Raw genomic sequence first — 19090 nt, 5'->3', positions numbered from 1 at the left:
CCTTGGAGATTGTCTGAAATCTCTAGTAGTAGACTTGTAAAGAAAGTAGGTATAAGCAAGGTTTAGCTAGCTGTTGTAGACTGAAGGAGGCTTTCTTTCAGTGTCTACAAAGCACAAGAATATGAAAACTCTTGAATCTGGGGCTTTCTTGTCTTGCAAGATTCTCTCCTTTCCCTGGAAATGTAACTGTTCAATGCAGAAGCCAGAGACTAACTTTCTTGGTGGAGTTTTACACCTGACCTGTTTTTTGTTTTGTTTCAGGAGATCTTCATACAAGGAAACCTCATCATTTTAGGAACTGGTTTTAATTATCATCTCTCAGTACCTGTTCTTTTTGAGGAAACATTTTACAATGAAAAAGAAGAAAGCTTTAGTATTTTATGCATAGCTCATCCATTGGAAAAAACAGAAAGCTCAAGTATGTATTGAAGTGTTAACTTGGTGGTCTTGTTTGCATAGTGAGCAAATTAGTACGTTTGATATGCTTAGTACACTTCCTTTGTTCTGAAAAATGTTGGCTTGGTTGAAAGCTCTCGGCACTTATTGGTCTGCTGGGGCAGATGTTGATATGCTGCTGGAGAGAAATACTAAGTTTCTGTCAGGCAAACTTCATTCTGTAGGGTCTATGCACCAGTCTCAGCACTAAAAGCCATCAGTGGAATACTTGACCCAGTGTGATTTTTTTTTTTTAGCAATGCTCAGTTTAGTGCTGACTACTTAAAGGGATTTACTCTTAAATGTGACATGTGTCTTGAGATGCAACGTGAATGCACAAAAAGCTGGAGATTCTTTCATGATTACTTCATCAGCATAGTTATGTAGCAGCTCTTCTGGTGGTAGTCCGTGTTAATTTTTGTCCTAGTACTGAAAGTTCTCTTGATAAGGCTGGAACACTATTTTCAAGGCTACTGTTAAAGCTGTGAATGTAACAAGATTTCCTTGTGGATTTGGGTAACAATCTGTGTTTACCTATTAAAAGGAAGAGAAGCTTCTTAAAACATGCTTTTTCTGACATAAAAACTTCTAGTCTTCCTGAATACATAAGGATATCTGTTTGAAACAAATGACAGTGTGAAATAATACTGGGGTAGTATGAAAATAATACTGAGAGAAGTGTGAAAGTTGTTCTGAAAAAGAAAAAGCTGGCATACATATAGACTTAAATTCTATAAATATCTAAATCTAAAAAACTATTATGGCATTCCTTTTTTGGCCATTACTTAATGTAGTTGTATAGCAGTCTTTCAGGAGTGAGGTAATTGATAATTTCAAAAGTAATTTGAAATGAATGAGATCTAAGCCTGTTATTAGTTGTCTGCCTTTGATTGCAAGTGAAAGACTTGCCTACAAAAAATTTTTTGAAAAAACAGTGAGTTTTAAGTGAGGATATGGTTTAATGTTTACATGAAGCAGCTTTGCTCTCTCATTCAGAGAAAGTGTATCTAAATAAAGTATAGGTTACGTAAAAGATCCAAGATGGGATTTTTACAGCTCACTTAGAGCACATGGACTTCCTGCATGGACGTTCAGTCAATACTGTAGTGTGCTTTTCTACTTTCAAGCTTGTTTTGCGCTCAGATTGAGTTGTGTGTGTGGCAATAAATTAACCCCAGGGTAAAAAAGCATGAGAAATCAGGTTTAGCTATTCCAAATAAACGCTTTACGTAAAAGGTAAGAAAGCCTACTCTAAATGTGATGTGTTAAATTCTTTTAATTATACGTAAAACCTTCAGTTAAAGGTACGTTTTATTGCACACAAGTTCCCTGTGAATGTAGGGACAGAAAGTACTCTACCATGCATACATATTAAACCTGTATGTTAATTCTTGGCTTTTATTTTAGGTGAATCTACAGCTTCATCAAACTCCTATTCTCTTAAAAATATTGAAGATGTTAGAGAATTCTTGGGAAGGCACTGTGAGAGATTTGATAAATATATAGGATCTTTCTATAGAACATTTAAAGAACATGAAAGGAAAAGCCTCCGCCACTACATAGTCAGTATCTTGCTTCTTGATGTTTAATTTACTAAACATAATTCGCTTCACTGTTTTGGATATCTTTGTCTTATTGAGCTTTTCTATGTCAGAGTAGTCTATAGAGTTGAGGAACGTGGGAAGGGAGAAAGTAGATTTTTTTTTTTAATTGTGAATTACCACATATTAACTATTAGGTAAAGGCAATTTTTTAGCTAAAAATCTTACCATAGTGCATGCTTCTAAGGCAGGGAAGACTTCCTTTCTTTGCTTATTTGTGCTTGTTGCTTCAAGTCAGACTAGCCTGAATCTAATTGCTTTTTTCTTTTCTCCCTTCTAGGATTCTGTTAATGCACTTTATACCAAATGTCTGCAGCATCTTTTGAGAGATTCGCACTTGGTAAACACTTACTTCACTAAATGCATAGTACATAGTGTTACTTGAGCAATAAGGTATCTAACTTTCTCTGCTGTTTGTATGGCTTTCCTTTTCTAGAAGATGCTTGCAAAGCAAGAAGAGCAAATGAATCTGATTAAACAAGCAGTTGAAGTAAGCATCTGAAATAAAGGAAAACAATTAGCAAGCTATTTTTAACTCCCACTTTCATGCCTAAAGTACTGTTATATTTTTTCTACAGATGTATATCCACCATGCTATTTATGATCTAGTCTTTAAATATGTGGGGACTATTGAGGCAAGTGAGGTAAGTGTGGGCCCAGGCCAACCTCATGAAGTTCCACAAGGCCAAGTGCAAGGTCCTGCCCCTGGGTCGGGACAATCCCGATGAGTGGCACTGAGTGGATTGAGAGCAGCCCTGCGGAGGAGGACTTGGGGGTGCTGGTGGATGAAAAACTGAATATAAGCCAGCAGTCTGTGCTTGCAACCCAGAAAGCCAATTGCATCCTGGGCTGCATCAGAAGTGTGGTCAGCAGGTCAAGGGAGATGAGTCTTCCTGCTCTGCTCCACTCCCATGAGATCCACCTGGAGTACTGTGTTCAGCTGTGGTGCCCCCAGTGTAAGAAAGACATGGACCTGATTGAGTGGGTCCCAAGGAGGGCCACAAAGATGATCAGAGGGCTGAAGCACCTCCCCTATGAGGACAGGCTGAGAGGGTTGGGCTGCTTCAGCCTGGAGAAGAGAAGGCTCTGCGGAGACCTTATAGGGGCCTTCCAGTGCTCAAAGGGGGTCTACAGGAAAGGTGGGGAGGGACTCTTTACCAGGGAGGGTAGTCATAGGATGAGGGGTCATGATTTCAAACTGAAAGAGGGGAGATTTAGATTAGGTGTTAGGAAGAAATTCTTCACTGTGAGGGTGGTGAGACACTGGAACAGGTTGCCCAGAGAAGCTGTGGCTGCCCCTGGCAGTGTTCAAGGCCAGGCTGGATGGGGCTTTGAGCAACCTGGTCTAGTGGGAGGTGTCCCTGCCTATGGCAGGGAGTTGGAACTAGATGGATCTTTAAGGTCTCTTCCAGCCCAAACTATTCTATGAAGTTTGATTGCTAAAGGTCAGTTACATTAACCTAGTGCATTTTAGAAAAACTGTTGCCTTTCTGTTGATTAGGATGCTGCTTTTAACAAAATCACGAGGAGCCTTCAAGATCTGCAGCAAAAAGACATTGGAGTGAAGCCTGAGCTCAGGTGAGAGAGAAGATTGTGGACTCCTCAGAGTCACTGAGATCCTGTCTGAAGTAGGTCTTGGGGCAGCCAAAAAGTGTCTTCCTTTAGACAATAGCAAGTTTTTCTTGTACTTCATTCCTTTCAGATGGAAAAGTAAAGATTTGCAAGGGTCATTTTAGGGTAGTCTTTGCATTGATCATCTCCTTTGCTTTTATATTCTTATGCTTCCCTCTCCATATATGGGTACAGAAATACAAGTGTACTTGGAGTAGAGGTGGAAATGTTTCAATATCATTCTTCATTTCAGCTCTGAATAAGTTAAAACTTGGGTTTTGGACATCCTGCACAGGAACTCTGTATGCTAACCATTTCTTTCAAATTCATAGTTTTAATATACCACGTGCAAAGCGAGAACTGGGTCAGTTGAACAAATGTACTTCCCCTCAACAGAAGCTACTTTGTCTACGGAAAGTGGTACAAATTATTATGCAATCTCCTAGCCAAAGAGGTCAGTAACTAGTGAATTAATAACTTATTTTTTAACTTTTTTTTTAACCAGTACACACAAAGCACTCTGGTATATAAACAACTGCTTGAATAGTACTTGTGGATTGAACACAATTAGGCTGGGGTCTGCCTTACAGATCTCTAAGCAAAGCAAAATGGAGGCAAGATAGACACTTCAGTATTTTCTCATGGGGCTGAGGTGGGGTACTTGGTTAACTTGTTTTACCTAGAACATGTGAGAAGCTTGCATGTGTTAGGACACTTTCTCATGCAGAAGAGTTCAGGGTGATCTGTTTTAAACACTGAGGTTTGCTGCTAGATCATTCTTGTCTATTTTTTCCATGCTTCTTGATAATCTTGAAATTGATACTCTTAAGATGCATCTTTTGCAAAAAGATGGGGGTGGGGGGGCAAACAAGCCTTCTATATGCTGCATTCAAAGTGCTTCTGTGGGTTACAGAAATTATTCTGTGATAGGAAAAGATGAAGCTCTTAACCTGGTATTTATTTCATCTAGCATGGAGAGAGAAGATGCTTTCACTAAGCAAATGGAGTAGTACAATGAACTTAGGCTTTTCCTATTAGATCTCTTCCTTTCTCCAGGAGGATTCCTGGGTTATGGAAAAGTGTGTCAGCTTTGAGGGTAGGTTTTTTTTCCCCCCTCAAATTTCAGAAATCTTGAGCTCGTGCTCTAGCCCTTTCTGTATAGGAAGGAGGGAATGCTAGTCAAATATTGCAGTTTGTACAGTACAAACTGTATTTAGTTTTTGGCTCCTGGCAGCCTGTTTTAGAGTGAGATTGAGAACACTTGAAGGGCTGCCTTAGTTACTCGATGCATTTTGTACTAGTAGATCTGGCCCTTAGCCTTGGTAGGTGGAACTCCTTTTATAGGTATTGGTCTTGATTGGAACTATGATGTGACTAACATGAGATGTAAATTCTGGGTTTTTTTTTAGTTAACATGGAAACCATGTGTGCAGATGATCTTCTCTCTGTTTTGCTGTATTTACTTGTAAAAACAGAAATCCCAAACTGGTATGTAACTGTATTTTGTCAATATATAGCTCCATTGTATAGTCTTACATGGGATGCTGTTGTAGGGGCAGATGTTCGTAAACATGTAGTAATAACTTCCTGAAAGTGTGAAAGGGGCTGATGTAATGCAGAAAACTTTTTATTAGGAAAACCAGCAAAGATATATTACAGGTGTGTCTGAATTAAGGACCTATCAGGAATTCAAAGTGCTGTGGTTTTTTTGCTTTTTGGATTCCTAGCCTAGAAAAATGTTGTAGTGGGAGGCCATCTCGTACCAGATCTGCGTGTCAATATAGATTTTGCAGGCTGGTCCTTCATCTGTGTTTGGAGTTGTGAAACCTTTTATGTAGCATCTAAATGTTTGATGTATTTCATGGAGAGAAACTAGATTGGAATGCTTAATTGCTTGCTGCTAGCATATGCCATTGTGTTTATCTCTCCTCACTATCAGTAAAAGTATATCTAAACTTTCCACCTGCACGTGAGCTGAGTTTTAGTGTTGGCGTATCCCCTATCTGAGATTAGAGTTTTTCGTTTAAAGCGTAGCTATCACTTTACATGGATGCTTATGGTGCTTGAAACATAAACACATTTGAAATGCGTGAAACAATCTCCCACTGCTGTTCTTATCCTGTCCTTCATGTTTCTTTATATCCAATTAATAACTCTTCATTGAATAGTTAAGAGATAAGTAGGGTTATGATCCACCCACAAAGCTCAGAACAGCCATAGTATTGCTAGCCTAATAATCTTTCTGGAAGCTTTTTCTTAAGCCATACTTGTTGTCTGCCTGGATTGCCTAAGGTGAGTTGATGTATTAAGATATGTCATGCTAGTGTTTTACTTTTAGTGGTTCATGGCTCTGACTTCTTATTTCAGGATGGCCAACTTGAGTTACATAAAGAACTTCAGGCTTTGCAGTTCAGTGAAGGATGAATTGGGATACTGTCTAACCTCAATTGAGGCTGCAATAGAATACATACGGCAAGGCAACCTCTCTGACAGATCAACAGTAAGCTGCTCTTAAAGTCTGTCAAATGTGTATTTGATAAGCTTGTAGGACTGTGTACCACTGTGGTAGTAAATCCAGTCAGAGGATACAAACAGCTAATGTGAGTTTTTTTTGCACTCCGAGTTGAGGTAACTATACCTGAAGCAAATGCTAAAATAATCCAAATAGTTACAATGAAGTCCTGATGCTGTAGCAGTATTTGTTCATTGCATGCTCCTTGAGGGCGTAGTTAAATATCAAATCTGCTTCATATGATAAGAAGAAAAATGACAGCACTATTTTCAACAGCTCACTTTTCAGTAAGTTTAGTATCTCCTGTTTGTACTCTTATCATGGTTGTGAAAGCAATGCAGTACTTGATAGTAGGCATAGCTTAAGCAGATTTTTTTTTTTAATGATTTTAAAAAGCTTAGCTATGCTAGCAGAATGGAGATTGCAGTGTAATTTAGAATTATTCAGTAAGTTTTTTGTACTCTAAAGACTTAATGTGTTTGCAAGTGCAGATTGCTATGTTGTGCAAAGTTGATAATTTAATGGGAGTGCAGGACTATGATAAGGTGGTGTTTGAAGGTCAAATATTGCTCTTGGGATCTCAAACCCAGCAGGGGCGGGGAGTTTGTGGATGCATGAGTAACTTCCTACTGGACAACTACAGCTTCTATGAATTGGGTCAAATCCCTGCAGGCCAATCAAGAGTGATATTAATGTGACTTTAGAAACTTCTATGCTTTAAGAAATTTGTAGCTTATTCAGTGAAGGAATCCAGTCTTACTGCTCCTGTAAAACTTTCTCCTGTTGCAAAATTAGGTTTTCCTGATCTGATGTGGAAATCAAAAGGAGTGAACTTGGAACCAGAGCGAGTTCAATGTGTCTCAGTCTGCCCAACTGCAAAGCACTGGAATCTAATTGCAGGGGCCAGAATGATGGCTCAGTGTGCAGGGCTTGGGATGGGGCAACCTGGGGCACAACTTAAAGAAGAAGCACTTAAAGTATCATTTTAGCCTCTTGTTATTTTTGGTTTTGTTCTTTTCTGAGAACTTTCCATGAACCTGTCATATGTCGGTTTGTTTTGTACACTCAAAAAAAAAAAAACAACAACAAAAAACAAAACAGAAAACATGAAAAAGTCCATTTTGTGTAAAGAGACTGTGGTATTTCTTGTCTGTAATGCTGTATTGAATTGTTTAAAAAAAAAAATAAAAATGTTAGTTTAAAGGAAAACCTGCCAAACAATTTTGCTTCCTGCAGTCACTTGGCTATCATTAACAATCGATATACAAATAGCAATGCTGGTGGTCTGGATGGAGAACTGGAACCAAAGTAGAATTTTCTTCCACAACACTGCCTGCAAGCTGAAAACAGGAATATACTGTTCTTGAAATTTCTAGAATAAAGACTGTTTCCTATTAAATGTCTGGTCCTATCCCTCCTTATATAGCTAAGGATAGCAGGTTTTTTATACTGGGATTGCCCTCAAGTGAGGCAAATAAGATACTATATTTCTTTGAGAGGCATCTTGAAAGATGAACTGTGTATTTAAAAAATCTAAATGAGGGCAGTCTCATACTGCATCAATATCAGAGCAAGCAATAAGTGTTCCTGTCCATACCTCAGCTGGATCAGCTCCAGACCTAGAGTGCTAGCCTCTTCCTCACTTCCATGTGTGTACCCTGGGTGTGCAACAGGAACTCCTTCTATATTGCCTTTCATAGAGTCAACATGGCTTGAAGGCAGCACCCTGAGATGAGATGGAAAACAGCAGAACCTTGAAGACAAGGAACTAGGTGACCCCCTGCCTTCTAGCACAGCTGAAAAGGAAAGAGCTAAATCACCCTTTTCTGTAGTGTAGAGTAAGGGAGAAGGTGGCACACAATGAAGAGGAAGAAACTAGGGGCCAAAAAGCCCCTTGACTGAAAACTGAAAAAGGGTAGTTAGGAGGTAGAGGAACATGGTAGGAATTTCTGGTAGCACTGTTCTCCCTTCATTTCCTTTATTCTCTGGTAAAAGAGATAAACTCTGTTTAAAGCAGTGGCAGCTGTCATGTTGATGCCCCATGGTTTCCTTTTTTCAGATTGTGCTGGGAGTGGTTGTGGGATTTCAGTGAGCAGGAACATTGCTGTGCCCTGGGGCTTCATTCCATACCCTTATGTGGCTACGCTTAATTTTATAGCTGGCTTCAGATGGAACTTCTGGCAGCTGAGTAATGCTGTTGTCCAATCCCTAATGAAGCTAACTACACAAAGAAAATTCAGCAGGGAACTAATGTACCCCGTGGGATAATGGGCATATTATCACCCTTATGTCAGTAAGAAAATTGCACTTAGGAGACACCTGCCAAATCCCTTCACCCAAGGTCATGCAAGCCCTGGAAAGACATTTGGTTGGGGTGGGGAGAGGAGCATGTAACTGGTAGCATGAAAGATTAGATTTTATTTTCTAGGAGTTGTCAACCTTATTTAATTAGAATTCCAGTTAGTAAGTGTTGGACCTTAGTTGTGTTCCTATGCATAGCTAGTTCAGAGGGGTTGAAGTAAGGTATAAAGCAGGGAGCTGGAGCTAGCCACTAGGGAATGGGCAGCATTTTGACCCTTCTGTGGAAAGAGCTGTACGTGGCAATGAAGTTTGCATGGAGGAAGTGCAGGTGGGAGAAGCAAGGAAAGGAAGGTTTGAACACAAACTGAGGCTAATAAAGTGTTTGGGGGTGTGTGTGTGTAGAGATAATTTCCCTCAGTCATCAGTTGTTATCTGTGAATGTCACCCTGGATAGATAATTATACAGGTACAACCTCATAGGTAAAATATTTCTTTAGTACAGAGTAGTGTTAGATAAAAATCATTAATGATTGGATGTGTATTTTCTAGACAAGAGACTTAAAATACCAGAGTCCCACTTAAAGCAATCTATTTTTTTTTTAAATTCCTGGAGTGCAAGTAAAGCTGGTACAAACATGTTTTGTCTTTGAAGGCCCAAACTTGCTTAGTATTTCGACTGATACCTGATTCTTCTGCTATTCTATATTTCATTTTCAAAGATATGTAGGGTTTCTTTTTTCTGATTTATGTAATAAATAAGATAATACCTCTGCATAAGGATTGCTGCCTCAAGTGACTCTCTGAAATAATTATTCTACATGGGGAACACTTCTTTTGTAAAATACACTGTGGAAGGAGCAGTGCTAAAACTACAGTAGGACTTGCTAGTTGTTACTTAGATTCTCCATAGTGTAAGTATAAAGCTGTCTGTGAACATTCATTCATATTAGAATATTAGACTTCAGAAACTTACATGAGCAGTAAAGCTTTAACACTTTTTCTAGTTAATAAAATTTTTGATCATATATTTCTTAGGGAAGTTATTCCTGATCATGCTGAAGAATCTATCCAAGGAGACTAGTGTTATGTGCCTTGTAATGCTGAAAAAATATGCTTGGGTATCTTTTTAGCTGAAGTACTTCAGTTCAAGAAGTTTGGTGAATATTTGTCATCTTCATGTGTCTAAATACAAACTTATTGTGAAGTACAGGTCTGAACTTTTGTCTCTAGACCTCACAAACATGCTTTTAATGATACTAGTTTTTATACAATGGAGACTTTTTTACAAAGCTTTATGAGACTCTGTGTTGATTTTGAAACTTGAGTGATCAAATTTCTAGAAAATCTGAACTTTATTTTTGGCATTCAGGTGACCTTGTTTATTTGCAGTTCCCTAGTTTTGTAAACTTTATGCTGACTTACTAATGTTAAGAGCCAAGTTGGACGTTTTTTACTCATTTATACCTGGTCTTTACAGACTTAATTGCAGAAGCTGTAGCCTGCATCCTAAACCATCAATGTTTATCTGATACATAGGCATCTATCTTAAATGCAGTCGTGTTCAGTTTGATGGATGCTGGGAGTCTTTCCATTTCTCGGGAGGTAGTCATTATCCAAAAAGCACGTACAAAGAAATTATATTCACTGCTTGATCAGAATCAACTATGTGCAAGTGTTTCCATCTACTTTCTTAGAAAGTGTTTTCTTTAGATTGCTGTTTTATTTCATGTGAGGTTCAATGCTGCCATTTCAAAATTGGACTCTACTTGAGAATTTTCACCTGATTTTGGAAGCATGTATGTTCTTTAGTGCATCCTGAAGTGTATCTTCAGATTTCTCAGAAGATGGGAAGTACTGATGTGAGAGTTGCACTATGTGCCTGCTTAGCTTAATCTCTGATTTTCAAGAAGTGACCAGTAGGAAACACTACATGAATGAGTCTGCTACAGAGTAATGCTTCACCTGGTACAGTCTTTTATTTTCTAGCAAGTAGCAGGGAGTTCAGCAGAGTCTTTGAGTCAGAGTTGTATTGGGGTCATCTTTTTTTAATAGCCACCAGTAGCTATGGCTTAAATGAATGTCTAATACATTTTTGAGTCCATTTATACTTTTGATTTTTGAAACATCCTATGGCAATGAGTTCTAGAATGAAGAGAACATTTTTTTTCTTCTCTCTCTTCTCCCCGCTGCCTCCCCAGACCCAATGTGTGATGATTTTATTGGGCATCCCAGTAGTTATATTTTGAGGAATAGTGGATATTCATTCTTTGTGTGTTTTCTCTGGACTTTTTGCGATTTTTATCAACCACTGTAGCACAGTTCTAGAGTGAAGAATCTGAATTTTTCCCTGTAAGAAAGCTACATTGCACCTTGTCTTTTTTTTATGTCTTTCCTAGTTTTGCTGTGTTCTTTTTTAGATGGTACAACCATAATTTCATTAATGCTCAGTTAGTTCATGGAGAATTACAGTAAAGGAATACTCTGGTGAACATCTACTTATTATTTCTTTGAACAGCAGGTATGCAGTCTTTTAAAAGTCTTGGAATCCTAAATGTGAAACTGATGTAGGTTTTACGTGTATCTGATAATTCATAAGTGGTAAATACAGCGTTTAATATTTTAAAAGTTTAATTCCACTATTAAGGTATGGTACTTTACCCGTAGATGGTTTTACCTTACAGATAATCAATCTGTATATTTTATTTTCAGGAATCTGAGAGACTGTGTGACAAGCTGCTTTTAAAACAAAGGATGAACTTGTTGTCCCAGATGTCTGCTAGTCCAATAGACTGCTTATTTAAGGTTAGCAACTTTTATGGCAGAATATGTATATACTTACACACTGCATGTTTATATTCCTTTGTTTCTGCAATTTTCTGAAATGTAATGCGGTGTCAATTACGTTAGTACTGGCAAGTGTGTTTTAGTAGATGCTAAAAGTGTGTTTTGAATCTAGTGTGGTTTGGTCCCAAAAATGTTACCAAGTTAATATAACCTTGCAGATTTCAGCACATGATACATGAAATATGGAAGCAAATGAGGATGAAATGCTGCTGCTGTTGGTATTGATTGGCCCATTTAATGCACAGATGTGATATTACTGTCTGGTCTTTCACAGCTTTTAGTGCTTGAAATTGAAAGAGTTTTCTGAAATAATTTAAATGTGGTCACCTGACAGCTAGTTCATATTGTATGTTAATTTCATATTGTCATTCCAAAATAATTTTGCCTTTACAAGGACACAAAGCAAAGCTTATAATTATATGTGTTCACAGCTTATGGCTAGAGACTTAGTAATTTTATAGAAATGTTTTTGCAGAGAGGGAGCTCAATTTCGTGACTGTGTCTAAAGAGAACAATAGGAATTGTTTTAATTTTTTATAGAACATGAAGCAAGCCAAGAACAGATTCTTTTTAATACTAAATGCCCATTGGGGGTTTTGTGCTGTGACATTGTTCATTTCTGCTTTTTAATGCTTGAATACACGTCTTTTATCATCGGTTCGTTTCATTTTGTGTTTTAGTAAATGACTGTTTTTCATGTAGGTTTTTTTTTTTTCTTAAAGGGAGACTTTTTATATTGGTTCCTCCTTCTGGTTTTTCTCTTGTCTTTTTGTAGCATATTGCTTCAGGTAATCAGGAGGAAGTGGAGCGATTACTAAGTCAAGGTGACAGTGATAAGGACACTGTACAGAAAATGTGTCATCCACTCTGTTACTGTGACAAATGTGAGAAGCTAGTTTCTGGGTAAGCACTTTTCATTTCCACAAATACACAAAAAGCTATGTAAAAGTCTTTATCTAAGATTTACTTTAGAAAGTATGCTACTTTTGGTTATGGAGGAAGTTGATAGCACTTCAGTATGTAGTAGAGAGCGTACGTTTATGTGATTTGAAAAAATAGAAGAAATATTAGGAGAATGCTGAATGCCTTGGAACCAGTCAATTTTTTGATGGAGTCTGTATGTCCTTTGGTAAACATGGTGTGAAATGTTTCTTCTCTTGACGCTAACTTACACGTCTTGGACAAAACCACATCTCTTAACAAAATGTGAAACTCTGTATAGAATAGTTTGTCAGTGTGAAAGGATAAAGGATAAAAAGTTCCAAAACTAGTTTTTTGTTGGCCTTGGCAATTTTTCTCTTTCTCTCCTCCTTACTGCTGCTGCATAGGTAACTGAGCTGCTTTTAAACAATTGTGTTTTAAAGGAAACTGAATGATCCTTCCATTATCACTCCATTTTCCCGAGATGACCGGGGATATACACCACTTCATATAGCTGCTATTTGTGGTAGGTATTGTTGGTTTTCTTCACTGGTGTTTTTTATTCCTTATGTTCCTTATCTTCATGGTAGCATGTTTTCCAACTTTCCATTAAAGAGTGAATTTTGCATTGAATTGTTTTCTGCTTATTTGCTATGGAAACGAGTGTCTTGGCATGGACTGAAGTTAGTGTATATTCTTTTATGCTCAGTTTCTTATGGCTAAGTTATTGTTTGTTTGTTGGCTGGCTATTTACTTTTGCCTTAGTGGTTACCACAGTAGTCCTTTCTTCAGCTGTGAGAAAAGCAAAAATGTGTCATCAGAAACCAGACTTGTTTTAAAGAACTGGCAGATTGAGAAATGAATCTTTACTTTCTCCTGGCTATGCGTGTTAGATCTGTACCATCTCTTCTGTTGTAATGTTCATTACGCCATTCGTCTTGCATTTATTAGAAGATCTATTAATTTTGTTAGTGATTTTTTTTATCACTAATTTCCTTTTTTATTATTATCTCGAATCCTGATAGAGAATGCTTTGTGTGATATGGCTTTGTTTTCTCTTCTTACTCATAAGATGCAAGCATAGCTTGCTTTTAGCTGGAGGTTCTTTTATAGAGCTTTGACCTTGAGTAATCTGCAACAAAAAAAACAAGTACCAATGAAGTGAATATACAGTATACAGAAACATAGTATGCAGAAATGCAGGGTGTCTTGGTTTATAGTTCATGTTTGAATTTGAAAAGTAGCAATGTTCTTGTGCAAAGTTTACTTCTTTCTTTTAATGTCTGCATATTTTTCAAGGGCAAACATCGTTAGTGGATTTACTAGTAGCCAAAGGAGCCATTGTCAATGCTACAGATTACCATGGTTCAACGCCACTTCACCTTGCCTGTCAGAAGGGGTATCAAAACGTTACAGTAAGCACCAAAAGGCTTAATTAGAAAGAAAAATAAATTCTTAACATAAATAATAAATAAATTACTCTTACTAAGCTGTTCTACTGTTACTGTCACTTAGGTCTTCTGAGAAGCTTTTTACTGTGTACGCCGTCAGAATTGAGGATCTTTTATCATTGTAGTTTGCATGATATTTTATTTTTTCCTGTACTGCAAAGTTTTCAGCCATTTGTAATAACCAAGCAATTGACAGCTATGCATGCCTGATAATTCAATTTTGTTAATAAAAATCTCTAATACTAGTACAAATGGAGAGCCTGTTAACATCTCTGCTCTTGATTAAGACAGAAGACATTGCAGTCATTGGAAAGAATTAAATGACTTCACATTGTGTTTAGGATGGACTGTATAACTGCATTAATTATTGTGTACTTGAATTTTATATATGTGAGATTCTTCAGTTAGCAATGTTGAAATTAAGCTATGTCTTCGCTTACATGGGCTCTTAAAATATAGTATAAATTATCTTGTGTTATGTATATTGCAGTGTTTGCTGCAGTAGATTTTTTTTCAATGACAACTCTGAATATGTAAGAAGCAGCTTTTATTTGGTTCTTAGGGTAGGGCAAAACCAGTACTCTAATGCCAGGAGGGTAGTGCCTGAAACAGGAGAAACAGGTAGTTTTTCATGAAGTGCTTCATCATGCTAGAAACCTAAAGGAATATACAGAGTAACAATTGTTTGTCCATTAATTTTTTAGTTACTTAAATGTCTACTTTTATTTTTCTTTTAAGCTTCTTTTATTGCACTATAAGGCAAGTACCGATGTTCAGGACAATAATGGAAATACTCCACTTCATTTAGCCTGCACTTATGGTCATGAGGATGTAAGTCATTCTTTTGTGATAAACTAAATGGACATTCTAATGGAATGGAATTAAACTGTGATGCAAATTTGCGCTAAACTTACATATTTTAGAAAGTAAATAAAAGATATTTATTAGAACTTTATTCAGTAGTTCATAGCAATTTTAATTATGCATTCACATTAAAAATAGTAGCGTTGTGCAAATTCAGTTGAGTTATTTAACTCTTTGTTTAATGACACTGACCCATAAAAGCTTGGTCTTTAGGCAATGCATTATATGAGCAGCAGTGAAAAAAAACTTTTTAGGATTGCCTATGCTATATGAGTTGAGAAACAATACTATAATTTATTGATAGCTTTCCTTTTCTTTCCAGTGCGTCAAAGCTTTGGTCTACTATGATGTGCATTCCTGTAGACTAGATATTGGTAATGAAAAGGGAGATACTCCTCTCCATATAGCTGCTCGTTGGGGCTATCAAGGGATCATAGAAGTGCTTTTGCAAAATGGGGCAAATCCAGAAATTCAGAACCGAATGAAAGAGACTTCCCTACAGTGTGCATTAAATTCCAAGGTATTCTTCTTTACTTTATAAACTGATTCGTTTCTGATGCAGTTCTATAGAGGTGTAGATGCTTATCTGCTAATAGAATTTTGTGGTCTGGTACAATTAAAGTGAAAATGTGTGTTTCACTTTAAGGAGGAAGGGTCACATTTTAAGTCTAATAGCGTGATATAGTCTGTGGTATACAACATAAACTTGTAAATGGGTACTTCTAATCTGCTTAGTCATAATCTGTTACTAATATTAGGTTATCGGCTAATTTGTGTTTTGGTCAGTAGATTCCTCTTCAAGTGGAGTTACATGGGTTCTCTTTATTAATATTTTTATGCAGATTTTGTCATTGATGGAATTAAACTATCTAACATTTGAAAGAGGACAGAGTGCTTCTGAGGTAACAACCAATACAAGTTGCTAAACTTTTTTTTGCCTATGTTTAACCTGCTTAATCTGATATGTAACTTTTTCTGGGTGTTTTTTTGGTTGTCGTTTTTGGGTTTTTTGGTTTGTTTTTTTGTTTTCCCCAACTTTAAGTCACCGCTTAGGTCTCCCCAGCGCTCAACAGAAACTTTCAGCAGAGGATCATCTGTCTCAAGCCTGTCATCAACATCAACTGATACAAGGCAAGAAGAAGTAAAAAGTAGTTATAAAGAGGTAAGACTGAGGTACAAGTTTTGACAATAAGCAAAATGAAGGAGGCCAGAAGAGTGATATTTTGCAACACTGTTTTAAACTGCTTCAGGAATAGCCTTCTGTCTGGTTTGGAAAATTATATGCTGCTGTCCTCAGGTGCTTGTCATCTCAGTATATAAACACCTATTTTGGTATGGTGTCAACTGCTCTGCTGGTTATTTCTGGGGGAAAATTGAAACCGTGTTTGGAGTAGTTGACCAGATTTACTGCAGTTAACTATATAATTTGAGAATTCTTTGAGGTTTACAAAATTATAATGGCAGTCGGTGCTCCAAGGACCTTGCTGTCCTGTCCAGTAATTAAATGCCATTGTTAGCTTACAAAATCTGTCAGGGAAAAGAGACTAGTACAGGCTTACGTGCAAACAATTTGACAAACAAGAATGTTAAGACAAGCTTTTAAAATAGGCATAGGAAATGAATTTTATGACGTGTGAAGAAGTATGCACTATATATTAAATGTCTTGCATGTATGTGGGTGCTGATTTTGCTCTGTCCACACCAACCAAGGTGCCATCCTCTGAATTTTTTTATGTGAGACCCCAGATCCATACTTTCCGTTTATCCCCTCCTAAGACTGTCATATCACCACTCCTTCTGGTGCTTCTCTCTATTTTTTCCCCCAGTCCTCCTGTTCCATTTTTTTCCAAATTGACCATTTTAGTATTTTTGTTTCTGTCTGTATCACCTCTACATTGAAAATCTTCTTTTTCCTGCTATTAAAAGATTGCCAGAAGTTTCTGTTTTATAAAAATGTTCAAGAAACTCAAAGATGTGAAGTTTGACTGGACGATATTATTTCACACTTCATTATCGGTTACTCTGACAACCTCAGTGTAAGAGTGTACCTCCCTGTTTGTCAAGCACTCTAAATAAGGCCTAATATATGTAAAAGTTCACCTCGTAGATTGAGGATTCAAGGAACAAATTTATCACACCCAAGAGCTAAGACTGTAGTTCAAACCAGGCAAAAAGATTACAAGCGGTTTACACCTTAGATTCTTGGGGTTAATGACCTTCTATAATCCAGCTTTAGGTCATTTCTGTTTGCCAAGTTTCACATGGGATCGCTGCTCTTATTCTTACTAAGCAAAGAGGCAAGGGCCTAATCCTGAGGGAGCTCCATGAAGGGAATGCCACTGGATGTAACAGGAAGCTGATGAAGTCGGTTTTTGCAGACCTCAAGGCTTAGACTGTGGATTAGATCTTTATTAATCAATACTACTGGTGAATTAAACTCTTCACTTAAATGGGCCAGTCATGGTCTATATCTTGTATATGGCTTGTTTACAGCTTAGAAAAGAGAGAGTAACAGAGCCAGGCATGTACATTTGGAACTTCCTGTGTTGGAACTAGTAACTCCTTGCACAATTTCTGTTCAGCAACAGAAAAACTGAGCGTGCAAGTGAATTGCAGTAGGTTTGCTTCATCTATTTTTGCATTTAAAGGAGGGTACTTCTGTTCCATGGAGAAGTGAGAAAGCAAACTGGAAAGATGGGGAAATGCACGTAACAGACGTTTTGCCCTAAGTACTCTTAATGAATTATCTATAAGCTGCATAACAGATGTTGTACGCTTCTCCACTGCTAGGGCCTGAGGCAGTTTTTAGAACTGTAAGGAAGTTGTTATTTTTGGAAAGAAATTATCAGAGCTTGTGGGTCACTTGCTATTGCTGTTAGGCACCTTGTATGTTTTGAGACTGACTCCTGAAGAACATCGAGACCTCTACATTCTTCAGTGACGTTATCCTATATGATTAGGGGAAATTTATGGGACACACAGATCTCCCCAGTATATATAGACCATTTTAGATGTATATGTGTAGAGATTGGGATTTGGCTTGCCTAACTTCACATGTCTGAAAGACAATTGTCTTAACTTTAGACATCTATTTTTCCTCCTTAGTGGAGAGAAATTGGTACCTCCAGAGAGAAATTAATCTCAGACATGCTTAGTTTGGCCTGAGTTGCACTTGAGTGTCATTTGTTGACTGCATTTTGTTCTGTAGTTACCAGAGAGGGAGTTTAAATGACTGGCTTAGATTTAGACAGCTAAATTTTAGACATTCAAAGTTAGGAAAGAGGAATCCTGCTTGATTGCCTAGTGCATGACTTCAAGGAGCTTCGTCCTGTATTAGAAAGGAAGTAATAAAATAAAACTTAGTAGCGTTCCTAATAAGAGATAAAAATGGATTAATAGAGTTGATCTAGCCTCCGATCTTTCAGCTGTAGATGTGTCCTGGGTTTCTGTTAAAACGCTGAAGAAAGAGATCAGACCAGTAAAACACTTCCTTTTGGTCTCATTCTTCCTTGTTTGCTGTACCAAACACTACTGTCACAGTCAGCAAGACAGTAATTTCTAGAAGAAGATTGAAATTTGACTTTAGCTGTTACTCTATGTCATGTTCAACTTGCAAGTTGTTTCTTAATATTGAAACAACTTTGTTTACACAGCATCTTCGGTGTTTCTAGCACAGTGCTAGAATAATTTGCTATAATGCTGAAACAGACTTTCACAAAGCTTATTAAATGATTCTTCAACAATCTGCAGAGGCTGGACAAGTTGCCTATTGATAAAGGACTCTCCCTGCCATTTTACTGGCACCTATCCCACTTCTATCATGTTAGCTCTCAAATCCTTCATGTGAGAGTAGAGAATCAGAGGAGAAGCGGGGAGACAAATACATCTCATTCTCCTGCTTTCACAAGCAATCAGAGGGATCAGAGGAATGGCATCAGAGCGTTGCAGAGGACCTTCCATCTCTTCTTCACCCCACTTGCCCCTTTTCCCCCTGTAGAACTCATAAACAGGAGAATACCTGCACCAAGCAGTGGTGCTCAGGCATGAGCTGGCCTCATGTGGTGGGTTGATCCTGGCCAAAATGCCAGGTGCCCACCAAAGCCACTCTATCACTCCCCCTCCTTAACTGGACAGGGGAGAGGAAAAAAAGTAACAACAGGCTTGTGGGGTTAAGACAAGGACAGGGAGATCACTCAACATTTACCGTCATGAGCAAACCAGACTCGATTAAAGGAAGATGTAATTTATTACCAATTAACTCAGAGAGGAGTAATGAGAAATAAAACCAAATCTTAAAACACCTTCCCACCACCCCTTCCTCCTTTCCTGGGCTTAACTTTGATCCTGATTTTTCTCCCTCCTCCCTGCCTAGCGGCACAGGTGGGAAAACAGGGAATGGGGGTTGAGGTCAGTTCATCAGTTTTTTTGCCGCTCCTTCCTCCTCAGGGGGAGGACTCCTCACACGTTTCCCCTGCTCCAATGCGGGGTCCCCCTCACGGGAGAAGGTCCTCCATGACTTCTTCAGCATGTGTCTTCCCACGGGTTCAGTT

General features: G+C 37.9%; 1 protein-coding gene across 1 annotated transcript in view; it reads left to right on the top strand.

Annotated features, from left to right (window-relative positions):
• The window catches only part of ANKRD27 (ankyrin repeat domain 27), a 34343-nt gene that overhangs the window by 2125 nt on the left and 13128 nt on the right, over positions 1-19090 (top strand). Inside the window, exons 3-19 of the mRNA XM_086468950.1 lie at positions 262-418; positions 1843-1997; positions 2317-2376; positions 2473-2526; positions 2615-2680; positions 3538-3614; positions 3980-4101; positions 5057-5135; positions 6015-6147; positions 11170-11262; positions 12080-12207; positions 12669-12751; positions 13525-13640; positions 14415-14507; positions 14863-15060; positions 15383-15442; positions 15583-15702. Of these exons, the coding sequence (XP_086325076.1) occupies positions 262-418; positions 1843-1997; positions 2317-2376; positions 2473-2526; positions 2615-2680; positions 3538-3614; positions 3980-4101; positions 5057-5135; positions 6015-6147; positions 11170-11262; positions 12080-12207; positions 12669-12751; positions 13525-13640; positions 14415-14507; positions 14863-15060; positions 15383-15442; positions 15583-15702 (1794 nt within the window). The remainder of the gene's footprint in view (positions 1-261; positions 419-1842; positions 1998-2316; positions 2377-2472; positions 2527-2614; positions 2681-3537; positions 3615-3979; positions 4102-5056; positions 5136-6014; positions 6148-11169; positions 11263-12079; positions 12208-12668; positions 12752-13524; positions 13641-14414; positions 14508-14862; positions 15061-15382; positions 15443-15582; positions 15703-19090) is intronic.

This window comes from Leptosomus discolor, chromosome 8 (genome assembly GCF_034619465.1).
Source record: "Leptosomus discolor isolate bLepDis1 chromosome 8, bLepDis1.hap2, whole genome shotgun sequence".
Lineage (NCBI taxonomy): Eukaryota > Metazoa > Chordata > Aves > Leptosomiformes > Leptosomidae > Leptosomus > Leptosomus discolor.
The sequence above is the reverse complement of the archived record's forward strand: the minus strand, read 5'-3'. Positions and strand labels throughout refer to the sequence as shown.